We start from the raw sequence: 21,064 nt of genomic DNA on the forward strand, positions 1-21,064 counted from the left end.
ACAGTGTAGTTTGAAAAGTCACCCCTCCCCATATTTCACTCTCTCTTCTTACTGAGAATCCCTGATGTCATCTGTCTCAGGAATACATGTTCTGCCTTTTTAAAATCCTGAAATAATACCCAATTGCTTCCCCTCAAAAGCCTGAGCCAAATGAGTTTCGACAGAGTTTTGTGAGAGTCTCACTCTCTTTTATGATGTTTGATGCTGACAGCTTTCAAAGCCAATCATCCCCTCCACCCCATCTGCCCCAAATCTGGACATGCTGATAAGAAAGCTTGAATACTTCCACCTTTGGGGCCAGTGGGAAGTTCAAACCACACAAGCCCGAGCCCAGCATGGAAGCTCTCACCGCCCCACCTCCGCACCACCCTATACTAACTAGTAAACCAAGCCAGTCTCCTTTTCCTGCTCTCAAGTAATCTCTGAACCACTTAGGAACCTACACCGCTCTCCCCAGAAAGCCTCGTTATGTGAGTTATAAACCTTTTCATACCCAATTGGTACATGCCTTGGTTCAGTCTTAACAGTTTTGGGGGTTCCCCTCCTGTCTATGGGATAACCACAACAACTGGCACACTAACCAGTGTTTTGGGCAATGACCACCATCACTGGGCGGCTTTCTTCTCGCTTTGATTAGCTAATGGCTCTGTTGCTGGCCAGCTTGTTTCTTGGGTCACTCACTGGCAAGCGTGGGCTTTGAGCTGTGCTGCCTGAGCTGCATTTGCTGAGCCCTGCCAGGAAATGCCAAGTCTCTGTTATAGATGTACTTGAACTAAGGGGAAAGCTTTATAACTGGCATTTAAGAACAGGAATAAAGTAGCCCTGGGTTCTCTGGGTCCAAACACGTGTGTCTCAGGTTGGCGCGTGTACCTAGAGTCCAGCGTAGGCTGTGACCACACTCGGGGAATTACTCTTGGGAGTAATGCCCTGGGACTACTGGCCATTTGTTGCAACCACACATTGCCCCCAGTCTATAGAGGGCTTGGGAAGCACACCCCGTGCAAAATGTGCGTTCATGTGCAGGGAGCACGGTCACCGTGTGGAACGCTGTGGACCACACTCTAAAAGCCGATGGCTCCCTAAGGTTCCACTGGCTGTCTGCACTGCTGCTTTGTCCCTGCTGCCCCCCAAAAAGGTCCTGATCTCCAGGGTTACAGGGGGAAGCACCCATCGCTCCCCCGTGGCATATCCAAAGGCTTCATTCAAGTCTGACTTACTAGTAAGTCCATGGCCCTTAAACCCTAATAATGTAATCATTGCCACTAGTCCTAATCCTAATGATAGGGACTTGCCCCTCTCGGGAGGAAGAAATTTATAAATACTAATGTGAGCAGGGTAGAGAGGACTCCCCCAACCCACCCAATGAACTATATACAGTAACCACCTAAAGAAAAAAAGAAAGGAATACCGGAGGAAAGAAACAAAAACACGGAAGCAGAGGTCCACAATTGGACCCTATTAGACACTACCATTTACTAAAAGATTTCATACAACAACAAAAAGATAAAAGGGTGCCAGTTGGCTTTTGCACCCCCACAATATGGGTTCTAAACTAAGTGTTAACATCTGCCGAAATGCACTAATATAGCCTTAATCAATACTGGGGCTCAAATTACAGTTACATGCACATGGGCATTCCCCTACATTTAGACAAAGTACCCCCTATAATAGGAGGGGAGTTACCAACGATATTCCAGGACACTAAGGAAGACAAAGAGGTATGCCTCACCTTAATCACTGTAACTACTGCCTTGCCAGAAATTCCCCATAGCTACAGCACCCGTTACCCTAAAATATCCATACTGGGCATGGCCACTCTGACCCAATGAGGAATAAATTAAAGTTGAATTAAGTTGCTGCCACATTGGCTTGCCAAAATGGGACCCCGGGGACCTCCTCCTCCCATTAGTTAACATGGTTAATGTGGCCCCGTTTAAACAGGGCCTTTGAGGTTTGAAACCCTTATAAAAGACCCATTTAGAAATAGAGTGATTATCCCCTCCACATCCTAATCTCAGAGCCTGTGCGTGCTTCACCCTCCGGATGGGTGCTGCAACCTGTTAATGCTGAGGTCCCGCCCATAAGGCTCCCATACCTAATACTGAAGTTACCGATTCCATCCAATCAACAACTGGCAAATGCTTTGCAGTCATAGATTTGCCTCAGATGTTATTTTCATTTCGCATTCAGCAGCCTCTCAGCCACAGTTTGTTCTCATCTTCAAAGGCACATGGGGACCTCCCCCACTCCCCCCGGCATTCCATCCCCCAGCCATTACATAAGAGCTACGCTCGTCTCCTCCCCCTGCTTTCAGGCCATTCTGGGACCTCGGTCTCCCCAGAAAGCTTCGTTATCGGAGTGACACATCTTTCTACATCCTCTCGGTGTCTGTGGGGCGTCACCAGTTCCATCATCTGACCCTGCATTAGGTGGGAGCCCATCTCACTGCTTCCGTGACGGCAACTGTGTCAAGTTAAACGTGGAGAACAACTTCATACTGGGATAGACGCAAGCTGTGTGAATTTAATTGCTGAGAAACCTCATGAATGAAACCATGTGTGTTTATGAAATGGCATTCAATATTTACACTTAACAATAATAATAACTATCTCAGGCCCAGGGATCTGAAATGTGTGTGACAGTTTTGGTGATTCTGTAGAAGTATTAGGAATCAAGTTACATTTTAAAAAGCATGGCTCTGAGGGTGGAGGGAGCAGGCATGCCTATTTCCTCACCCGATCCAAGGCTCAGGGGCTGCATCTGGGAGAAAAACACGTGATCGATACCCTGGAAGGAGTGACGCCCACAAATGGGCACATGTACCCTGCCCCTGCCCAGAGGACTGGCTAATTGTTAGCTACATGAGAGGGACAAACCCCTGGAAGTCTGTGCTGTGCCCTTCTGCTCAGGTGACTGTCTCCTCAGTGAAATGGGGAGCGTAGTCCCAGGCTTCTTAATGTGCACAAGGACTGTTCTTCACCGCCCATAGCATTGCACACAGGGAAATCCGGCCCGAAAGGAACAGCCAGGGCCACTCTCTGACTGACCTAATGCCTCTAAATAAAACAGAACAATCCTGGGTGTGGGAAGAGAAACAGCTGCCCATGGAAAGGCGTTGCAAAAGGGGAACTTTACTTTCATGCTGGAGGGCACTGCCTTCTGCTATGACTTCAATAATCTACACAACTAGGTCTCAAACCTGCATTTTTCAGGCCATACCTTTCTTTTGATCAACAGTATATATGTCCATATATATATATATATACACTGAGTGGCCAGATTATTATGATCTCTGAATGCATAATAATCTGGCCACTCAGTGTCTATATCTAAATCTATATCTATATCTATATCTATATCTATATCTATATACCTATATCTGTATCTATATCCATTTTATATTGCCAAGTGATGTGCCAATTGTGAGCTAGTGCATTACATGCCAATATCCCTTAGAAACCTTCCACTTAGCATATTCAAAACAGAACTCAGCTCTCTAATACCTTCTGTTCTTCTTTTGTTCCTCTTAAGAGATAGCAGCATGGACTCAGGCACATAAGCCAGAAACCTTGTCCCCATCTCTAATCATTTCCCTCACGTCCCACCTCCCACCACCATTCAATGATAATGTTCCCATCAAACTAGCAACTTATTATAATGTTGTTCACATGCATCTACTCTTTTCTTCAGCCTCACAACTATTAAGTATAAGCTGCTATTATTTTTTCTAGAAACAACTGCTATAGCTTCCTAACCACCCTTCCCCACCCAAATCTAGCATCCTGCACACACTTCCTCCCTTCCCAAATCAAGCCCCATACACATCAGCCAGAGTCGAACTCGGAGATGCAAATGCTACTACTAATAAATAAAGCCTTTAAATGGCCTTAAACTGCTCTGAGGAAAAGGACACATTCCTCACCATGGCCTGCGCATTAGTGGGTCTTGTTCTGGATAACCACCTTTCTAGGTTTATCTCAGCACTGCTTCCTTCCTCTGGCAATCTGCTCAATCCACGGCCCCCCAACCCCTGCACCTTATCTTAGGACCTGTATTGTACGTGCTTGCCTTGCTACAGGCATCACTCTCCCTCTCTCTGCCTACTTCTGCTACTAAAATCATACCTCCTCCAAGGTTTTGGGGGTGCCCTTCCTGACCTACCACCCAGTTGGAGTCAGGTGGCCATGGCACACTTCGGGTTTCCTCCTTCGGGTATGCACTGTGCTTTCCTCGTTCCTGTCTCTCCAAGACCAGGCTGAGCTCTGAGAAGGCCGAGTGACAATGACTTTACTGTTGCATCTACAGCACCTAGCACGGTCCCCGGCACAAACGGTTGCTGGTTAAAGCCAGGGCAGGGGCCAGCCAGCTCAGCTCCTGCGCGGACTTGAACACTTTGGTCGCATGCAGCACCAGCTGTTCCACCACCGCCTGCTCCTCCCGCCAGCTGCCTCCCTGAATCACTGACCATGGCTGCGACACAGAGCGGGCGGTGGCTGGAAGGTGGGAGGGAGTGCTTCCCCAGACTGCGTTTTCCTCAGAGACTCTTCTCAACGATCACATGATTAAACGATGCCTTCCCTTCTGGAAACCCAATCAAAACTTTGTCTTGGTGCAAAGTCGCCACTGGAAGACCAGGCTCGAAAGACACCTCTGATTGTGTGGTATGTAAACTATATCTCAATAAAACTGTCACAAGAAATAGATACCTTTGGACACATGGGCTCTTGAATTGCCTCTCAACACACTTTCTTGGATGAAGGAGGGAAGAAAGGAATCTAATTTGAGTCCTAATGCTTTCAAAGACAAAGTTCCCTTTGAGCAACTTGCTTATTCTCCCTGGGGCTCTATTTCACCATCTATATTAATAGATTTATTAAATTAAAGATCTCTCCGCTGTAAGTTTCAATGATTCCAGTGCCACAGACCTCAGGGACATCTTGGACCAAGATCTCCAAAAGGAGCCCTCCCTCTCCCTGGACACCTGTGGGATGGGAGAAAACAGAAATGCAGACCCCATGGACCCTAACGAGGAACCCCTGGGGCCTGGGACTGGCGTGTCAGATGTAGACAATCAGGCCAGCCCAATGGACCAATGGTCAAGTCCGTCTCCAGGGCCTGGCTCAGAGCCTGCACCCTGACCTACAGCCAAGGCGTTGCTAGGAAACAAGGCTCTGGCCCCAGCTGGCCGGCATCAGACTGGCCGGACTCATGCTGATCTGTCTGCCTTGTTTCTCACTCTTCCTGACCAAGTACTTCTAACCATTTCAAGGGAAAGAGAAATGCTACTCAGAGAACTCTTTCTGGAGTGTCCACCAAGGTGACGTGATAGCAAAATGCTGATGGCGAGAGGACTGGAGAAAGCAGGGATGGAAGAAAGAGAATGCCAGGGAGAATATCTTTTGCCAGCTATGCCTTTGAATGATGTATCCTCCCCCACCCAGAGCCTCCGTTTCCCAGGCATAAGGAACCAGCGTTAGAGGGTTGTTTGGGGGTCAAGTGAGATCATGTATGAGAAGTGCCCAGGGAACCTCCTGGCACATGGTTCGCAGTACACGGCGTGTTGTTACAGGGAGACAGTAGAGCATGAACTTCAGAGTCAGACAGTCCCGGGAAAACTCCTGCCTCGGCCTGTGACCCACCAGTGACCCTGCACAGGTGAGTGTTTCTCCTTTGGAAGATGGGAAGAATTCTCTCCACCTCATGGGGTTACTATGAAGACAGCTGGGGTCATGTGATTTATCGGCCCATTGTAGGAACTCAATGACTGACTTGTAAGTCAGTCCTTGTTGCCTGCTCCCGTCACCCCTCCATCAACATACACACACACACACACACACACACACACACACACACACGCTCCTATACATTCTTCTGGACCATGACAAGCTTGGTATTCAGCTTGCAAACATGCCTCAGTTTCCCCACACGTAAAATGCAGGTTGATGTGCCTCCCTACAGGCCTGTTACGAGGAGGAAATCGGAAGAAATAACGTATGTGGAAGAGCTCCGTGAGGTGCACTGCGCGGAGCACATGCAAAGGGTTATTATTTTTGGGACGCACCAATTGGAAAAAGATGAGGGTGTTCTGTTCCAGATGGGCTCGATCTAAACTGGAGAACAAATGCTTTTTTTGGTAATTTCATCTGGTAGAAACGGCAGTCTCGTGGGCCTATTTGTGTTTAATGAACCACATCTTGTATCTTCTTTTTACATTGTTCCGAGGAGAAATAAGTTGGCTCTCTCCTCTGGCATCTGCAGGCTAGAGAATGTCCAGTCATGTTTAACCTCTGCTCTCCCTGCCCTCTCCAAGGAAAACGTGGGGGGGGGGGAGTGGGGGAACAGTACTCAGCCTCTGGCCACCACCACACTGGGACCACAAACTCAGCCAGGCTGAGATCTCTGACCAGTGTCATAGTTAAGGTGTGAGGCTCAGTGTGACTGAAAGGCAGACAGCATGGGGGCAGGTGGGGCTGGAGAGGTGGGCTGGGGACACATCCCATCTGAGAGGGCCATGGGGAGGAGATTGAAAATGAGCCTCAGGGCAATGACAAGGCACTCAGGAGTCTTCATCCCAGGAGTGGCATGATGAAACATGTCATCATGCTTTAGAAACATCCGGTGACAGTTACTTATATATGTGAACTTGACTGGACCACTGATGTCCAGATAACGGTCAAGCATTAGTCTGGATGTATCTGTGAAGGTGTCAGATAATCAGGAGGCTGAATAAAGGAGATTGTTCTCCCGAATGTGGGTGGGCAGCATCCAATCAGTTGAAGGCCTACATAGAACACAAAGGCTGACCTCTTGTGAAAAAGAAGGAAATCCTCTGCCTGACTGTTTGAGGCTGGGACATTGATCTTTTATTTCCTTTTGGACTTGAACTAAAACATGGGTTCTTGGGTTTCAAGCCCTGCCAGCTATGGGACTGGCTCTCTTGGATTTCCAGTTTGCTGAGAGGATTTTGGCTTGGAACTTCACAGCCTCCATAATCACATGAGCCAGTTCCTCATAATACATATCTATCTCTCTGTCTCTCTCCATATATATATAGAACCAATGAAATAATACCATATTTTCTGGCATATAAGATGACCTTTTAACCCAGGAAAATCTTCTCAAAAGTCGGGGGTCTTATACCCCGGAAAATACGGTAACCCACCCATCATTTGGCAATAACTCACTTTAATTCTAAATTGTAAATACCGTATTTTCTGACGTATAAGACCCCCAACTTTTGAGAATATTTTCCTGGGTTAAAAGGTCGTCTTATACGCCGGAACATACGGTACCTATCTTTCATACATAAATCACATATGATATATGAATATACCACACATATCCTGCATATTAACAGTATAGGTAATAAAGGTATTTTTATCTATATTTCTTTCTTTCTTTCTTTCTTTCTTTCTTTCTTTCTTTCTTTCTTTCTTTCTTTCTAGCTATCTAGCTATCTAGCTATCTAGCTATCTAGCTATCTAGCTATCTAGCTATCTAGCTGCCTAACTTTAGTTCTATCTCACTGGAGAACCCTGGCTGATCCATGTCCTCAGGGCTGTTGTGTGGTTGGGTTGATGGTAGACAAGAGTGGATGCAGGGAGACCATAGGAGGCCAACACTGGAGTCCAAGCAAGACATAAAATCAGCTTGGGACAGGGTGGTACTTCTCTAGGTGGAAAGAAGTGGGAAAATTCCAGGGCTATTTGGGAATTAAACTGGGAAAGACGGGATGGCTTGGAGATGGGAGGAGTGAGGGGGAGGGAGAAGTTGGAAAGGACACCTAGCTTCCTAGGTGTCTGGTCTGGCTCTGAGCAGACAGCGGTGCCCTTCCCGGGAGCATAGGGAAGGACCAGCAGTGTGGGGCAGAGCCGGGGCGGGCAGATATCAGAGGGAAGCTTGGAGGTTGAGTGGGGTCATCAGGGTAGGGGTGGTAGCAGAGAGCATGGCTGAGATTCCCCATGGAGAGAATGCAGTCCAGAAAGGGGGTACAAGGGGGGGCTGTGAACTGCAGTGACTGGTTCGGCAGAGGATGAAGCTGCCCAGGAGACAGAGGAGGAGCAGGCAGGAGGGAGGTGGGCCCTCAGGAGGATCTGATGCCATGGAGCAAACTCATACAGCCTCAAGCTGGAAGCGGGCAACTCCATCAAAGGCGAATGAAAGGTCACACAAACAGGATTTGCCAACTGCCCCTGGGTGATTTAATCTTCGGGGTAACCAACTAGTACCTGTGCAGCTCTGAAACTAAGCCCTTCCATACCTGCTTGCCGCCTTTGAAGTGTGTTCCCCTAGGACAGTGGTCGGCAAACTCATTAGTCAACAGAGCCAAATATCAACAGTACAACGATTGAAATTTCTTTTGAGAGCCACATTTTTTAAACTTAAACTTCTTCTAACGCCACTTCTTCAAAATAGACTCGCCCAGGCCGTGGTATTTTGTGGAAGAGCCACACTCAAGGGGCCAAAGAGCCGCATGTGGCTCGCGAGCCGCAGTTTGCCGACCACGGCCCTAGGAGACTGAATGCAGGGACAGCTCTCCAGCTCACATCAGCCCCTGGCCACACCTGTCCTCACAGAGGAGGTGACATTTACTACATCTTTCCCTTCCTTCTCTGCTCCCACCCCAACCCCTGGGCTGCCTTTCAGACAGCCAATCTTCCTTTAAATAGTAGTCAGACAAGTTCCAGCTGACGTTCAAAAGGGCATTGTAATTCAAATGGAAAGGCAGAAACTCGTTCCCTGGACAGCCCTGGGAAATTACAACAGATACATCTTTTAAAGGTGGCAAACGGCATGCATCTGAGGGGGCAACTGTCTACTATGGACTCTCCCAATCCCAACTCAAGGGCAGTGCGGCCTTCACACCGAGAATGCCCTTTCACCGGGTCACCGAGGCTCCAAACTTGAAAAAGACATCTTAATTGCACATCTTTTCTCTTCTACACTTTGTCTCTCCATTTCTCTTTGTGGATTTACCTGCATTTATCTCTTTGTTTTTCTGTCTTTTCCTACCTTCCTCAGTCAATTTCTCTCTGTCTTTCTCCCCCCCGCGGTTCCCTCCCCCTCCCCACCACTGCAACACACACCTCACCTGACACACAGTTACCTGAGTGGATGTGGCACCTATTGGTAAAACAAATGGGTTGAACCCAGGCAATAATTAGTGCCAGGCGAGTCCATTACCGATCTGTCTATTCGCTCATTGGATCCTGTATTTTGCAAATGGGAAACTTGATCTCAGTGAAGATCACTCGGTTACTAAGAGATGGAGCTGGGATTTGAACCACGATCCAACTGACTGCAAAACCTGGGCTTTCTCTCCAGATGAGGAAGTCTATCCAATTTAGCCAGAGGAAGGCTACCTTCAAACCGAGTCTTAATCGTGATCTAGGACTAATGTATCAAGATCACAGGTAGGGAGAGCAGGTGACTATCAGGCCAAAGAGTGACATGAAGGCCTGCGTGGGAGAAAGGTAACTTTCCAATTGGAGGTAGAGTAGAGCACAGAGGCACACAGCGGAAGTACTGAGCTGGGACAAGAGACTCTGAACTTGGCACGGGGCTGGGGGCAGCAGGGCGGAGAGAGAAGCCTGACGGTGAACAGCTCCCATGCTCGTCCAGTTGCCTGCAGGGCCCATCTAACTGACCTGCCGGTGCTCCTGGTCCCTCCAGCCGGCTGGATGCCCAGGACACTGGGTGGTGGCAGAAAGCCCCGCCCCCCCCACCCCCCGCCCAGGTCTTTCTAGTCCTCTGCATGCCCAGGGCCCCTCTGGAATCAGTGTCAGACACTGGGCCTATTGTTCTAGCTTTCGTTTTGCCCTGTTACAGGGAAAACAATACACTGGATACAGACCACCACTCCTGTTTTCTGTACCTAGAGCAGACATTGCTAACTAATCACAGCTTTCTGCTTGAACTGTTACCTCTGTACAGTGGTCTAGGCCAGTGGTCGGCAAACCTCGGCTCGCGAGCCACATGCGGCTCTTTGGCCCCTTGAGTGTTCTAACGCCACTTCTTCAAAATAGACTCACCCAGGCCGAAAACCGACTTCAGCGCATGGGCCATGAAGTTTAAATCACACTGTATGTGCGTGCCCGCACATGGTATTTTGTGGAAGAGCCACACTCAAGGGGCCAAAGAGCCGCATGTGGCTTCGAGCCGCGGTTTGCCAACCACTGGTCTAAGCAAACCACCCACCTGATCAGAAATGGCACACGAACCGAAAGCTAGGAGCCACCAGGTGATAGTGGCTGGGTTCCCTCCCACATGCCAGCCCCTCCCTCCTTCTAGCTGTCCATCAGTGGATTAGCGAGTCCATGACAAAAATGAGGAGATGCTGGGAGGCTAAGACCGGCCCGTAATGAACAGCGTGGGGCAGCGCTCATGTCTTGTCCTTTATGGAGCCCCAGCGCCTGGCACAAGGTCTGCGGAGGGGAAGCAGGTAGGACATAGCAGTGAACTAGAGGATGAGTGATAGTAAACTGTAAACTGCTGTACCATGTCTGTGGCTGTCACCCCTGCCCTGCTGGGTCCCTTCTCCCCACCTCCTCTTCCACCTTTGGCCTCCTGTCAGGGAGAATTCTGGAAGCCCTCCCCGCCCGGATTGAAGGGAAATTTGTGGAGTGTCTTTCATGTGATATAGAGGCTGCACAGGGAGGAGTGAGAGCTGTGGCCGGGACCAGAATCCTCAGCTGATGCCCACAAGTTTTGTTTTAAGCCACTGTGGTTCATGTACCCGCTATGCCAGGCCTCTTACCTACATTACCTCACTTCATTCTCCCCAAAGTCACGCAAGGGAATCACTATCCCTTCTTTAACACAGGAGGAAATGGACCCTAAGAAGCTACTTCCACCTCAGACAGCTGGCAGGGGTTTCAGAAGAGCCATCGGGATGAGAAATCCTGTCTGTCCCACGTCAGCCCTGCTCCTCCGCCCGGCCTCTTCCCACAAACTCTGTCCTCCCCCCCCCCCTCCCACCGGCGTGATGAGCTTCCACACCCAGATCCTTCCCAGCTGGCTGCCGGGGGCCCTGGCTCAGCAGGTGTCCGTGACGCATACTTGGGGGCTGGGGAGAGACGATCACCGACTACATCTGAGACAAGAGGTTTCTCGATTCTTCAGGGGAAAACTCCCCACTCACTGCTCATCCTCCTACTCCCCAGCATCACTTCCAAATTAAAAATAAAATAAGCGATAGTGTTTAGATTAAAATCAAAGCATAGTATCCAATGCGCAGTCTAAGTGGCCACAGCAGGTGGGGACAGAGAAAGGAGGAAACACACACAGCGGTTCCGCTGGCCTCAGCGCAGCCCCTGATCTTCCTGGGTGTGACATGGACGACGGAGAAAGATACGTGCCTTTGCACAGGAGGCCCGGAGAGAGAAGCCCCACGCCACATCCACCCGGCAAGCTCACGGGAAACGTGAAGGGGGCCGAGCTTCTCCACGACATTCTCTCTGCCGCCTCCCCATCCTGCAACAGATACACGCATCTTCCATGCAAAGAAGCGCGATTTTTCTGGAGTGAACGAGACTGCGGCCATGAGTGGAGATGGGGTGGGAGTTGGCATGAGTGTGGTGCCCTGGGCCCCAAATGCAGGACGAGGCAAACGAGTCCAGTGGCCACAGTGCGCGAAGGTTTTTATAAACACAACCTAATTGTATTACCTCAAACTCTTGAAGCTTATTGCCCTGCTTAATGATGTGTCACATTATTTATAGGGTGGCCCGACGAGACTTCAATTGATTTAATGCACTTCCTTAAAGACCGTCATTGTCACAGCCATAAAACAGCTATTCCCAGACAACTCAATTACGTCCCCTGCGCCTATAAACCAACCCGCGCCCCACGCAGCTGCACACAGGAGGCAGGGGGGTGAGACCACGCGGCGGGTGGGGTGCAAACCCTTCAGGACAGAGGGAAGGGTCTGGGGGTGTTGAATGCAGATGGACCAGGCTTCATCTAGTTGGGGAGGAAGGCAGCGTAGGAGATGGACAGGGAGCGTGCACCCCACTCTGTCTCCGCTGGGCCGGGTTGGGTGGAGCCCTGAGATTCTGAGCAAGCTTCCTCCTCCCTCCGGGCCTTAGATTTCCCAACTGGGACACTGGAGGGCGACGCTCAGTGAGACCGGCAAGGTCCCCTCTGGCTCCGCATTCTGTGGTTTTGAGTTCTGGTTGAGCCTTATGAAGAAGGTGCAAGCACGTCTTTAACGTCATTCCCCACCTTTCCACCCTCCCAGAGCTTTTCTTTTTAATTCAGTGATAATAACAGTAACAATGATCATAGGGAACAATCCTCACCCTGTTCCTCATCAGTTGTTTGTCTAGGGGCACTTGATTTGGCATATCTGTGACTCCTTTTCTCATCTGAGAAATGGGGGTATGAATACATGGACCTAATAAAGTATGTAATGCATGCCTGAAATATTTCTGTCTTTCTCAAAATGCTATTACATACACCACTTTCCCTTAATGTGGGAGGTACACAAGAATAGCTACCTATGTACCCATCTCACAGGAAGGGAAAACTGAGGTGGGAAGGGAATGACTTTTGCAAGGTGAGTGGTGGAGATGGGTCTCCATCTGGTGTGGGAAATTCCAATTGTGGTAATAGCTGGAAGTCCAAGGGAAAAAGGATCTGGGGATGTCCCTGCGGATAAAAGCCCCTAGGTGGGAAAGATTTGAAACTGCCCCTCTGCCATGCGACATCCCTCCCAGAGGATCTGGGGCTCTTCTGGGTTCTTCCAAGAAGCCTGGAGAGATGTCCCCTCCCCTCGGCCCTCCCCAGACAGTTGTTTCAAGGCGAGAGTGGGAAACAGGGGCCTGCCTAGACCAGGGTTCTGGAGTCCAGAACACCTCCTTCTGGACTCAGAAAATGCTGATTGGAAGCATCTGTGAAATCATCACAGGGCCCCTCATTCTGTCCAGGGTGAAACTGAAGCCCAGAGAGGGGCAGGGGCTTGCCTAAGGCCACACAGCTTACATGCAGCAGAGCCAGGATTTTGTTCCCAGGGAGCTCAGGTATCTCCCCAGCTGGCTGCCACCTCCACCAAGCCCTCCAGGCTTACCTTTCTGGTACTGGAGCCACAGCTGCTGCTGGACCTTCTTGCTGGGGAAGTGGATGATGCAGGTGAGCTCGGAGCCATAGAGGGCCTCCGCCAGGTAGTGGGAGCCGTAGTGCTGGATGAAGGTCAGCAGCTCGTCCCGGCTGCTCTCCTTGCTCAGGATCTTGAGCACGTTGGTGAAGCCTGGACAGAGGAGGAGCATGGGAAGGGGTCAGAGTCTGGAGGCTGGTGGCTGGCAAGTTCTAAGAGGCAGGGGGCTCTTTCCAGCATCAGCCTGGCCGCACCAGTCCAGACAGGAGCAGCATCCCTCACTGACGTAGCAAAGGCTGCTCTCTCCGGGGGGCACACCAGACCCTGGGCTAGAGGGAATCGATCACGGAGGAAGGCCTACACACGGTGACCTCAATCACAGGGGCCTGAAAGTCTCAACCAGGAAGTCAAAGCTGGTGTCTATTGAGTAGCTAAGGTCCATCGGGCACACGGTCAAACATTTCACCCCCTCCCCCCACCCCCGGTCTAACTTAACCTCAGCGTCCACTCTGCAACCCACCACAACCACCCGTTGTGTCGATGAGCTCAGAAACTGTAAATGAACTTGCCTTGGCCCTCTGGCCAGGGTAGCTAGGATTCCAACCACTTCTATCAGTCCAAAGTACATGCACTTTCCACTGTCCCCCATAGCCCAGGGCTTGACTGTCCATGGCTGGAGGCCTGGGGCCACCTAGCTGGGGCTCAGCAGATACTTTGTATGCCCTTTCCTGATCCCTGACTTAACTCCCTGTAACACCACCTCCCTTTCTGTCTCAGCCATGGCCTCCCTAAACAGCCATATGATCTCTTGCCATGGAGCTCTTTGCGGCTCTGTTGTCCTTAGTCCTAAGCCAGAGTCCGGAGTCCGCAGGTCCCACCATGGGGCCTGCACGGCAGTCACTACTCAACAGCCACTGTCCTTCTTCCCTCTCCTTCCTCCAGCAGCCAGGTCACCAAGCTATGCTTCCAGGAGCCTCAAGACCTTCCTGGGCTCTGGCTCCTGGATAAAGCCAATGGCCTCATCTCAGCATTTAGGCCTCCAAGGTCACGGCCCAGGAGCCACCTGCATCAGGCTTTTACCTCCAGCTTAGTCAGTGTTTTCTTCTTTTTGTTTTTTTTGTTAATTCTCATCTGAGGATATTTTTCCATTGATTTTTAGGGAGAACAGAAGAGAGACGGAAAGACAGAGAGAAACATCCATGTGAGAGAAACACATCAATCGGTTGCATCCTGCATGGCCGGGGAGGAGCCTGCAACCAAGGTATGTGCCCTTGACCAGAACTGAACCCGGGACCCTTGGGTCTGCAGGCCGACACTCTACCCACTGAGCCAAAGTGGCTAGGGATTTTTTTTAAATTTTTTATATTTTTATTGATTTCAGAGAGGAAGGGAGAGGGTGAGAGAGAGAGAGAGAAATATCAATGATGAGAGAGAATCATTGATCGCCTGCCTCCTGCACAACCCACTCTGGGGATCGAGCCCACAACCCGGGCATATGCCCTGACCGGGACTCGAACCGTGACCTCCTGGTTCCTAGGTTGATGCTCAACCACGGAACCATGCCAGCCAGGCTAAGTCAGTGTTCTTATTTGTCCTGAATTTTACATAGGATTTCTACTATCGTTTCTTCATTTCTGCCCCTCATTTCCCCTCCAACACCCACTTCTCACACACACACACACATCATCATCATCATCATCATCATCATCATCATCATCATCATCACTGCCCCCAGCCCCACCTGGATGGCCTCCCTACTTCCTGCCTAAGTCTCACCTGCGCTTCAAGGCCCTGGGAAGGCCCCCCTCCCCTAAGGAATCTTTCTCACATCCTGATCAGGGAACCTATCTCTGCACCTTCAACACACTCCACCTTGAAACAGAAGCTCTGCCCACGGGTCTCTGAGTCTGCATATCCACCCCCACCCCCACCCCAGCCAGGTCCACGGCACCGTCCCGGCAGCCACACCAATCGCCGTTACTGTAAGAACCGCCAACTCCAGGCCACGTCAAGTAAAATGTAAACGAACAAGCTCTTTTTCAACATTAAGAATGAGCTCCGATTTGCCAACATTTGATTTACAAAGGGGTTCTCAGGAGCATCGTTAGTGATTAATTAAGGCCAATCCACCTTTGTAGTTCCAACAAGAACGGCGCCGTCTTACTCAAAAGTGCCATGTGAGGGTGTGGGTGGTGGGGAAACAGAACAGGGCTAGAGGAACGGGTGCCTGATTAGAACAACCTCTCTCCATCAGCCCGTTAACTCCTGCGGCCGGGTAATTAATGCCACAGTGTTAATGATGAGATGGTGCCTGTAGGTAATAAATAACATCATGGCGATGCCCTGCGGCTCTTTACCCGGCAGACAAAACTGCACTGGGATCCCTGCTCTGCTCCTGTGCTGCCACTCACGAGCTGTGTGATCCCGGGCAAATTACCTAACCCCTCTGACCCTCAGTTTCTTTCTCTGAAAAACAATGGAATAAAAAATGCCTTCCTTGCAAGACACTGAAAGATAGAAAATTTTATCAAGTTCTGGCTGATGTCAGAAATAATTACAATTTGTGCTCCTCAGAAGGTGAAGTCCTCTGATTCTCAGGCTAAATGAGCGATGTTACTGGAAAAGGGCACTGAAAAAGGCAAGCTAAGAAACGGGCTGGTGGATAATTAGGCGACGCTGGGACAGTCACCCAGTGGCAGTGTGAGGAAGGGCCAGGGTACAAAACCTGAGCTCAGGCCCATATTCCCAAAGTCCTTCTCTCATTCCTTGCTCTTCAGTTGTCCTTTATATATTTTGTATTCCCCGATCAAACATGAGCACCGGCCATGTGCTGATTCTCTGTTACAGAGAATACACAAACATTGGACCCCAGCCCTAGCCGAAGTCTCAGATCTGTGGGTGTGACAGGAGGACTCAGACAGGAATCAAGCACTTGATATAGGTAGTTGCCCACAGGGAATTTCTCGAGTTACTCTGAGGGGAATGGGGAATGTGGGAGGTGTCGCTGAGTATAGCAGGATTCCCCGGGAGATCCAGACAGAGGGAACAGCATGTGCAAAGTCACAGAGGCATGATAGAACATGTCCCATTTGGGTTCATGTGGGTAAGTGTGGGCAATGTGTGTGTGTGTGTGTGTGTGTGTGTGTGTGTGTGTTGGGGGGAGGTATGTGTTACTGTTGCATAGAAGATGAGCAGGGAAAGAAATCAGCCAGGAGGAGAGACCGGAGGAATCAGTGCCTGAGAACTTACACTTGAACTCTTTCAGGTTCATAAGTGGGACACAGATTGTCCTTTAGCCTCTCCCTCCATTCATCCTTCCACACACTCCCTGCTTAGACACTCCTTCCTCCAGGCAGCCTCTCTGGTGGCTCCCTCTCCTGTGCCTCGGCTGTCCCGTTATTGGGTAGATGTCACGGTCTGTCTGCTTGCCCGTCTGCTCGCCCTGTGAGCCCCTGGATGGCAGCTCCCCAGGGCCAGCACAGGGCCTGGCACACCTAGGTCCCCGGGAACGAGTGCTGAATGACGCCACGTCCCCTGGCTGCGCGGGTGCGGTCCTCACCTGCCGAGAGGGTGATGGTGCTGAGCTTCACGCGGTACAGGTTGCTCCGGACCCTCCACTGCTGCACCATGGGGTAACCCATGGCCTCGTCATACCTGATGTCTCCTGGGGAGGGAACAAGAGGGCCACGTGAGCCTAGCATTTAGAGGCCTCGCATCACCCCCCCGCCTGGCATCCCTGGGCTCCGGGGGACGGCACCTCTTCTAAACAGGCCGGCCCTGGGCCTCGGGTGCGGGCTCTCGCTGGGGCTGACAACTTTATCTGGACCCCAACTCCAGATCTCATCCTGGCCTCTGATTTCAACCGCCTTTCATCTCTGCCCAGCAGCGTGTGAGGCCCTTTTACCCGACAAACAAGACTGGCTTTATGGGCTCATCGGGCCCTGTTGGCAACATGCCATGGGAAACCAGACATCCCGGTGCCTCAGTTTCCCCGTCTGACACTGCTGCTACCAACGCTGATCTGACTCCTTAGGCACATTGTGAGACTCAAGTGAGGGAATGAGAAATGCGCATTATACGTAAGGACCAGGGTCACTGAAGTACAGCCCGTTCACCACAGATCGCCGAGGGCTGCTTTCACGGGAGGGCCCCAGAGGTGAGCAACTGCGATGGAGACACATGAAAAACCTCCCCCATGCCCTGTCCGACCCTCTGAGCCTGTGATGACCACTGCTTCCCAATGTGGAAACATGCGAGGGTCATGCAAAATGCACGTGTGAATAAAAGGCTCCCATTTCAAGACTGAGAAACGCTGGCTAAGCAAAGTCAAAGGTTTTGTTTTAAAACACTGTGGTTCCTCAGAACTTGAACAGATTAATATGCATGTAAAAGCTCCCAGCAGGTAGGATATAGCATTCTGCAAACCGCTTTAACTACGGAATCCCTTTCCTACAGAGAACCCGCTGGAATTCACATTCCATGGAATACATTTTGGCAGAGAATAGACAAAAAATAAACAACAACAACAAAAAAACACAACAAAACGTGAGCAAGCGGTTAACTTTGGTGGTGGGTGTATAAAGATTCTTGCTTCCTCATTTATATTCGTCTCCATTTTCTAAATCTCCTACTCGGAGGGTTTCAAACTCTCTTTTGTACAATCAGAGAAGAGACACATGAATAAGGCTGGTCACATCGGCAGTTATTATCGCTGTTGTTGTGTCTCCTCCACAAACGGCAGGCGCATCTGCCATCCTTTCCCTTTGCCCCCTGGTGCGGAGGCGCTTAAAGCGATATTTGAGACTGAGATTAGGACGCGAATCTCATTGGAACCAGTGATTTCTTTCTGGACATTACAGCGGTATTAAAGTTGTCCATTATTGTCAGCTTCCTGTTTTCCTCCGCAGCCTTTTCAAAAGTAATGCACTTTTTTTTTTTAAGAGGCTTTCATTTTAAAGTAAAATATTCATGGTCCCCAAAGATCTGTCCACTGGAGCAAGGCTGTTTTGGTATAAATAGGCCCTCTCTGTCCTCCCCTTCCTCTGCAGGGGCAGGGAGAGAAGGGCGGTGGGTGGGGAAGGTTGGGGCCGTGTTTGGAGTCAGGGCAGAGGCCACTGTCTTCGCAGGAAAACCAGACGCCAGTGCCCAGCAGCCTCTGCCCAGCTAGTCTTGCTCATCCTAGCTCAGACCAAGCGTGGAGGGTGTATTGGCAACTGGGCCCGATCCCCAGGAGAGAGGGCAGACCTATGAATGCAGGCTGTTGACACAGCTCGTCCACTGGGTGGCGTGATGTCCAAAAGAAGAAAAAAAATACTGCTGCTTCTGGTTATCGCGCCTTAGCCCATCGCTGGGCCTCCCCCGTAGGAGGTCATCACGCCACCCCTCACCTCCCCCCGCCCCCGGTCCTTTCTGGATTCCAACCTGCAATAAAGGTCCTCCCGTGGGAGGTCAGCTACTGGAGGTTGACCCCGTGGTCTGCATGTCTCACTTCTGCAGAGCCTAGAACAGCGCCTGATGCACAGCAGGCTCTCAGTAAGTAACGATGTACTGGCTCATTCACATTCACAAACCCACCCCTGTTCTGCCTCCACTCCCGAGTCCATCTCACCCGAATCTCTCCTGGTTCCCCACCCAGGGATTAGAGGTAGAAGGAAGCTCTGGGATGGGGGAAGGTATTTTTTCCTGGTACCGAAAAATAAAATAACTCTTGAAATGTAACAGTTCCTTTATTAGGACACTTCCAAAGACCCCCGGATCAAAACAAATAATCCTACAAATTCAAACCACTCATGTGCCAAGCATTTTACATCCGTGATTTCCAATTCTCACCATAATCCTGAAGAAAGTAATTGTTATACCCCATTTTTCAGAAGGAGAAACTGAGGCTCAGAGAGGGAAACTGTCCAAGGAGACACAACAGTCAGTGACAGATCCAGGTCCTTCCCATTGGAGCACAGCACCCCCGCCCCCCACCCCGCCATGGGCCGTGGCATTGTGGCTTTAACAGGTGGTGAATTTCCCGTCACTGGGATATGGAAGTGGGATAATCAGAGAGAGAGTGAAGACCTGATTTCCTCATCAGTAGGAGGAGTAGAAGGCCTTTCTAGTTTGCCAGCTCTGAAATTCTATGATCTTATGATCCATGAAACATAAAAGTTAAGGAAGGGACAGCAATTTTTAGACACGTTTTAGTAAACATTTTTACATCCATAATTTCGTGGGATCTCAAACTGGGCTCCTCCCTGAAGTAGGACAGGTCATGGAGGTGATGCGCATGCGGATACAGCATCCGTTTCCGAGTGAAGACCAACTGGACTTATATCCTGACTGGACTTCAGACCGCCATGTGGCCTCGGACGAGTTAACTGACTTCTTTGCCCATGAAAAGGGGACACAACACCTTCACAGGGTTGCAGGGATTAAGGCCCGCACAGTGCCAGGCCCCAGGAGACTCTCAGCACCTGTGGGTTCTCCCGTCTGCGATGAGAGGACGTGCACAGGTTTCCGAGAGCGTGCAAGTGCTGGAGGGGAATGACCCCAAACCTCTCTTGTTTCGGGGCTTCCCTGGGAGACAGTTTCCCTCTCAGCGAGATGGCGCAGCCCTCCCTCAGCCTGGCCATTCTCCCTGTGCTGTAGCTGAGAGAACCAATTCCACCGCAGAGAAGTCCCCAGGAAAAGGGGAGGAGAGGACCCGGGGAAAGACGCTGAGGAGGGAAAGGCACTGTGGGGTGGGACAGAAACATGGGGCCTCGGGAGCGGCTGCGAAAGGTCGCTTTCCATAAGGGGGAGAGAGCTGCAGAGGCGAGAGAGCAGGACGGACGCCCAGAGCCATGGCACCTGGCTCCAGTCCCAGAAGATGTGCTGTGTGCCCTTGGGCTGGTCCCTTTCCCTCTCTGAGTCTAGATTCCTCCTCTATAAAATGGGGGAAAATCATACCCACCCTACAGATGGCTCAGCACCGATGGTCAAAGACAAGCTGGGTAACTGAAGTGCTTTCAAGTGAGAGAGGCTTGGGGCAGAGGGGTTAGGGGGTCCCTCATTGATTTAAAAATGAACCTCATGAAATAAGCCAGACAGACAAATACTACATGATCTCACTTATATGCAGAATCTAAAAAAGTTGAACTTGTAAAAGCAGGAAGCAAAAATGGTTTGGGGGTAGGGTGGAAAAAATGGGGAGATGTTAGTCCAAGGGTAGAAGGTCTGGTTATGCAGGATGAGTAAGTCCCAGAGAGCTAACATACAGAAACGGTGACCAGTTAAAGATATTCTAGCATTTACTTGAAATTTGCTAAGAGCGTGGACCTGGCCTGGGCTCAGAGTCCAGAGTCTCAGGCAAGGCCCCAGTTCTGCACAGAGTAGGAGCCCCCCAAATGGCAGGTCCCTTTCACACCCCGTCCCTCACGAAGGCGGAGGTCTGGTGGCACCTGAGACCAGGTGTGCGGTCAGGGAGGCTGGGGAGGGGTCCGCACGTGTCTTACCAGTGAGCAGCTGAAGGTCCGGGAGGGGCTCGGAGAGGACCCCCCGGCACTGCTCCTCCACCGGCAGCGGGATCACCAGCAGCCCGTCGGCCAGCTGCGGGAAGTCCTTGATGAAGTTGTTCTCCCTGTGGAGAGGAGCAGAGAGACTGCCAATGGAGGGAGGGGAGGCCGCGAGCTGCAGGGCAGGGAGGCAGGAAGCCGTGGTCCGAACAGAGGCGGCTCACGAGTGGACAGGTGCCTTGCGGCGCTACCACTGGCTCCCGGATCCCAGCCCTGAGAACATGCTGTGATGACAGGCTCTGGCATCTAGCAGGCAGGGCTCAAACCCTGCCACCACTTACCAGCTGTGCCATCTTGAGCAAGCTAGGGGGTCCTCTTAGAACCTCAGTTTCCTTGTCTACAGAGGGAGACCTCAGGGCAGTAATAAACACTTCATGGGCTAACACTGCCAAACTGCTGAGGACACAGTCTGATGCTCTAGAAACTGCGA

At 50.8% G+C, this 21,064-nt stretch overlaps 1 protein-coding gene across 4 annotated transcripts in view; it reads right to left on the reverse strand.

Annotated features, from left to right (window-relative positions):
* The window catches only part of ASTN2 (astrotactin 2), a 749,503-nt gene that overhangs the window by 208,470 nt on the left and 519,969 nt on the right, over positions 1 to 21,064 (reverse strand). For all 4 annotated transcript variants that reach the window (XM_079789927.1, XM_079789926.1, XM_079789925.1 and 1 more), the window contains 3 exons: positions 20,575 to 20,699; positions 16,653 to 16,757; positions 13,067 to 13,246 (listed from right to left, as the gene is read on the reverse strand). In XM_079789927.1, coding sequence (XP_079646053.1) covers positions 13,067 to 13,246; positions 16,653 to 16,757; positions 20,575 to 20,699 — 410 coding nt within the window. The remainder of the gene's footprint in view (positions 1 to 13,066; positions 13,247 to 16,652; positions 16,758 to 20,574; positions 20,700 to 21,064) is intronic.

Source organism: Cnephaeus nilssonii (assembly GCF_951640355.1).
Source record: "Cnephaeus nilssonii genome assembly, chromosome: 14".
Lineage (NCBI taxonomy): Eukaryota > Metazoa > Chordata > Mammalia > Chiroptera > Vespertilionidae > Cnephaeus > Cnephaeus nilssonii.